This window comes from Rhinolophus sinicus, linkage group LG01 (genome assembly GCF_036562045.2).
Source record: "Rhinolophus sinicus isolate RSC01 linkage group LG01, ASM3656204v1, whole genome shotgun sequence".
Classification (NCBI taxonomy): Eukaryota; Metazoa; Chordata; class Mammalia; order Chiroptera; family Rhinolophidae; genus Rhinolophus; species Rhinolophus sinicus.
In genome coordinates, this window is record NC_133751.1 from 147480540 (window position 1) to 147486539 (window position 6000).

General features: G+C 39.5%; 1 protein-coding gene across 2 annotated transcripts in view; it reads right to left on the reverse strand.

Annotated features, from left to right (window-relative positions):
* LY75 (lymphocyte antigen 75) overlaps nucleotides 1–6000 on the reverse strand; it is a 110339-nt gene that overhangs the window by 94444 nt on the left and 9895 nt on the right. For both annotated transcript variants that reach the window (XM_019727252.2, XM_019727249.2), the window contains exons 3-4: nucleotides 4724–4894; nucleotides 1923–2087 (exon numbers count right to left, since the gene is read on the reverse strand). In XM_019727252.2, the coding sequence (XP_019582811.2) occupies nucleotides 1923–2087; nucleotides 4724–4894 (336 nt within the window). The remainder of the gene's footprint in view (nucleotides 1–1922; nucleotides 2088–4723; nucleotides 4895–6000) is intronic.

Sequence of the window (6000 nt, forward strand, 5' to 3'; positions counted from 1 at the left end):
ATTTACATATATAAAACCATATCCATATTTTTAGGGCTTTTTGAGGGTACTTTTGACTATACACAATTTTTGCCTTACTGCAGACTTTAGACCTCAATGTCTACACCAGGTGACTCCACTGGAACTGACACCTAGGCAGTCGAAGAGGTCCCCTGGGCAGAGCACAAATAGCAACAGCAAAGACAGAAGGAACCAAGAGCAGTAACACAGACACCAGCGTTCAAGGGATGGGCAGGAGTCCAGAAAGAGAGCGGTGGGGATAGAGGCCCAATTATGGCTCCACCAATGAGCATATGTGAGGTTAGGAGTGAACAGAAAAATATACTGCACTTTCCAAGAGCTTGACTGTGGAAGAAAGAGACAGGGCTTCAGGAACAAGAAATGTATGTGTGTGTATATATATATATGTGTATATATATATATATATATGTGTGTGTGTGTGTATATATGTGTGTGTGTATATACACACACACATATATATATACACATATATGTGTGTGTATATGTATGTGTGTATGTATATATATATACGCACACATATATACACACACACACATATATACACACATACATATACATACATATATTACATCATGCATGCATATATACATGTATATATACATATATAATGTATATGTATATATAATATATACATACACATATATACATATACATATATAATACATAGTGTATGTGTATGGAGCAAAAATTAATATAAGACCTGGTCTGATTTTACTATAATATAAGACCGGGTCTATATAATATAATATTATATGATACGATACGATACCATACAATACAATATATAATATAATACCGGGTCTTATATTAATTTTTGCTCCAAAAGACACATTAGAGCTGACTGTTTGGCTAGGTCTTATTTTTGGGGAAACAGGGTATGTGTGTGTGTGTGTGTGTGTGTGTGTGTGTGTGTGTGTGACAAGTTCCAGTGAGTGACCTGGTGTAGACATTGAGATCTAAAGTCTGCAGTAAGGCAAAAAACAATGCATAGTCAAAAGTATCCTCAAAAAGCCCTAAAAATATGGATATGGTTTTATATATGTAAATCACATGGATATGTATATAAGGTAAAGTGTGGATATGGTTTTTTCTGTACAAATCACATAGCTCTAAATAAAAAGTAATGTATGGATACACATACACACACACACACACACACATACACACACACACACACAGAGGGTACCAAAGAAATGAATTTTAAGAAAGGAAAAAACTGTATTAAAATTGTAATACAATAAATTACGCTAGCATTCATTTGATTAATGCCATCTTTTGAGCAAATGTCATACTGCACATTGCTACCATAATTCAATTCAACTTTGAAAAGTAATACATAGATAACATCTCTTAAAATGTGTACATTTTTTGGCCTCCCCTGGTGTGTGTGTATATACACACATATATACACATATATATGTATATGTGTATATATAGATACACACACATATATACAAATAGATATATACACACACACATATATTTAATTATAGTTGACATTCAATATTATTCAACATCAGCGTCAGGTGTACAGCGCAGTGGTCAGGCATCTACACAGTCTATGAAGTGATCCCCCGATAAGTCCAGTACCCATATGGCACCCTACATATCCAAATCTTTTCACTTAGGGTTTGAGTTGCAGTTTAATCTTGCTACCTCACCCCATTTTCTGAACATTAACCTCTTTTTAGTCTCCATCACGAGATGTATTTTGAATGGATGGAACAGGATTATATTTGATAAGTTTTTGCTTGTGGGTTTCAGTGTTGAAGTTGAAATACCAAGAGAAGACAGAAAATATATACACACAAAACAACATACCTGGATATGAAAATAGAGGAAGACAGACAGCATCTTTATAATTTTAGTAATTTGCTCTACCATATGCAAGTCCAATTTACCTTTAAGATAAGTTAATTCAGCAGCATTGTTGATGCTCAATAAGTCAGCTCCTTGATTCTGACATGAAACATAAGCTTCTTTCCAGGAAAGAGCTGCCTGAGTATTAAACTGGTAGCAACTTCCAGTCTGCTCATTCTTTTCCCAATTACCTTCACAGCCATTTTCTGTTGATAAAAACATACGCAGTGATCATAAAGTAAGGGCATAATGTTTTCTATTACTTAGAATGCTTATAAATACTGCAATTCAATCTGCGTACTCCTAGGATATGCTAAGCTTATTGCTGGACTAGCCCACATTTTGATTCTTTGGTTACACAAAGAATTTGAAGTCACAGGACCCCAAATGACTCAGGCTGGTTAAAGCTTCCACTCTCCTGTCTTCCCCTCTCCCTTTATCCCCTATCAATTACAATGCCATATTTCAGCCCATGCCTGCCCTCTGCCTAAAGGTAGGAGTCTTCAACTGTGCTCACACTGTTAAACCCCTCAGATAACAGAAAATAAGCTCATGTGAAGATGGTGTCAGACTGCAGAGGGGTTTGCGCACAGCCTGAAGATATGCTGCTTAAATGCTCAAGATTTAGAGCCCAAGTGGCTATGTTATTTGGGGACCTCAGTGCAAGTTTCTCCTTAATATTTTAATAGATGATATAATATACAATATATAATTAATATTATATGATTATCATTATATATGTATATGTATATGTGTGCATATGCATACAAACATATATATTCATTGTATAACGCACATATTATTTTCTTTAACAAATATTTAAAAAGCATGTACTATTTCAGGCAAAAGACCTTCAAGCTGTTTCCTGGATAAGACAAATAGGTTTTGATGCAACTGGTTCCCAAAAATAAACTCAGAGATTCCCATGTGCTCGCTACGATGGGAAAACCCAGTATGGTTACATCAAGTGTGTCCTATGCTTCCCTCTAGGGGTTTCCAAAGGGCCTCCCATAACCAGTCACACATCTCATGGCCTTTCAAACTGGAAGGGCCCTTAGATGTTATCTAGGCTAATGTACTCATTTCACAGATGGGAACAAAGATCTAGAGATGTTGTGGCAGAGCTAGAATCAGAGCACTGGTCTCTAAGTCCGGTCTTACTGATTTTCTGAATGGCTAACACTGCTCCTTCGGTCACTTTCGAATGTCCTACATAGCAACAGGGGTTGCTGTGAAATTTGGTGAAAACAAAATAGGTGGATTTATAAGTATACTGCTTACAGATTCCTTATTACCACTGAGGCCCTATGCTTGTAAATCCAGAAGCTTCCACTGGAATGGCAGTGTTTGCTATAAAATAAAATCTCCATGGTTTAGCAGTTCTTGACTTTGAAAAACTCACAGTCTTGCTTCTTCCATAAAACTAATTCTGGGATGTGCTCCCCACACATCAGCAGCAGCAGCGTCTGGGGACTCATTAAAAGGCAAATTCTTGGGCCGCACTCTAAACCTACTGAATTACGATTTCTGGACATGGGCCCCAGAAATCTGTGTTTTAACAAACTCTCCAAGTCACTCTGTTGCATCCTAAAGTTTGAGAATCATTGGCTCAGTATAACCTCTTCAAGTTGTTTAGAACGCTGCATTTTGAAGCACAGCTTCTCTCAAGGAGGGGTTGGCATTACTAGGTCATCAGGTTGGCTGCTGAATGAAGCGGAATAGTATAGTCGTTTGGGTCAAAGACTTCGGGGCTGGATTTCCTGGCTTTAAATCCTAGCTCTGAAATTAATCAGCTGTGTGACCTTAGGCTAGTGATTTAACTCCCCTGTACCTCACTTTGCTCATCTGTAAAATGGGGATAAATAATATTTCCTACTATATAGGGTGGTATAAGGATTAAATGTGTTAATACAGATTGAGTGCTTGGAATAGTACCTGACACTTGGCAGGACCCTATAAGTATTAATACTTAGGTCTGGAGCTGTTCCCTTTTTCTTTACTACAGATTCTCCCAAACTGTTGCCCATGAAAAGCATTTCTTGAATACCTACCACACATCAGGTACTGTGATCCCCTATAACTCTCACCTGATTGGTGAGTTATATACCAGGTAATGATGCAACTGCTATGTCTCTGTCTCTGTCTCCCTCTCTCTCGCTCTCTCTCTCTCTTTCAGTGAATTCTTTAGCACACCTTGAATCGTTTTCTTCAAGTAAGAAGCAATTTAAAAAAATACCCTGACCAATATATAGGAATGGCAGAGAGAACAATGTCACCAATTTTGAGAGGGCCAGGGATGTCTGTCTCTTTTGCCCCCCTCCCCACTCTTGGTTGCAGGCCATAAACATATTTAAGTGTCCACCATCCTAAAAGTTTGTCTTCAACCTCTCTCACTCTCAAATTTTCCCCCTTCCCTCTCTCCTTTTCTTTCCCATAAAACTTAAGAGGCTTACCCGCCTTCCGGTCACGCTTCAGCCCACTATAACCCAGCTTCTGCAGCCACTAGTCTTTGAAACTTCTCCATTAAAAGCCAGCAGCAATTTCCTAACTGCCCATGCCTTTTCCACTTCCTCTCCCTAGGATATCTGTGCTACAGAACACTCCCTCTCATCACTTGTCTTCCATGACACCACCCTGCCTTTGTTCTCTTCCTGGCCTACGTCTGAAAGCAGTTTCATAGCTACACCTTACTTCTCCCTCTTTCCTCAAATACATACCCCTTATCTAGGATAATGTTTGTTGTCATCATTTTTGAATCATCTTGGACTCTTCCTTCTCCCTTTGCCGCATAGAAAGGGTTTCCGTTGTTTTCCATAAATAAAGTTTACTAGCGCATACCTACCTGGTTTTAAGCAGATGCCCCACTTTTGATCATATTTAAAATCTAAGGTCGTTGCACACCATGGCCCGCTGTGACTTTCATCAAGGATGCATTCATGATGCCAGGTCCCATTAACCAAGAATGGAAATTCACAGGGTCTCCCATAGGAGTTCCCATCTCTGGTATATATCTCTGTGGGTTGGAGGGGAAAGAGAAGAATTAAAAACTGGATAATCAGTTCCAGCTAACTAATTTCTAAAACTGCTTTGAAAGAAAGATTGTTGTTTTCACTTATGAGAACACACTATCTAGACAGCCTGCACAGTGTGAGAACGCAGAGCTTGGATGCTGACTGCTCAGGTCTGGAATTGAAAGCTGGCTGCCCCACTGACCAACTGCGTGGCTGTGGGCAAACTCTCCAACCTCTATTAGCCTCAGTTTCTGCATCTGCAGATTACGAATTATAGTTCTTAGCTCATGGGTGTTTTTCATGAGGATTCAATGAGATGACCCATGTAAAGCTTCATTTATTGTGGTGTGATAAGAGCTAAAAGATCACGGCTTGATCCAATAAGGATCAACTGATTACTGTGGTTGGCAGAGTACTTCACCAGAAGGGGTGCCCTGCCTGAGATTACACCTATAGTCTCTTTTCTTTTCTTGAGGAAAAGTGGGGCCAGAAAAGCCCATTGGAATCACTGAGGGTGGGTATGGACTTTGGAACTGACCATGGAGTTAGAGAGATGGACCAATAGCCCCATTCTTCACAGACTGGTAGTAGAATTGAGGCTGTGGGTTTAAGGAAATGGCAGGAAGAACCAGCTGCTGGATCTCGGTGCACTTTTGGAGAAGGGCAGGATGTGGTCCTTCAGGTTATGAAAGAAGAACCAGCTTTTACTGGGCAGTCATAGGACCCGCTGGCGGCCAGCGAGGCAGCAGAAGTAGCTTTTTCATTTTCATTTTTCCTGGTACACGGAGAGGAACTGAAAAATTATTCTAACCTCAAGTATGTCTGGAAATGCTCAATACTTATGTTGATAACAGTCCTCTTGGCAAGGTGTTTTTATAGAACTGCTAACCCAGTAACCTTTTCCCACCTCCTTAATTTATTTAAAACTATGGTCAGTCATAGAGGAAAAACTGAGGATTGCTAGATGGGGGGGGGGATAAAGGGATGGGGATAAGGGGGAAGGTGAGGGGTTACAAAGCACAATTGGTAACCACAAGATTGCCATGGGGATACGAAAGTCAATTTGGGGAATGTAATCAATGATGTTGTAAAGATTTTGTAGGGTATC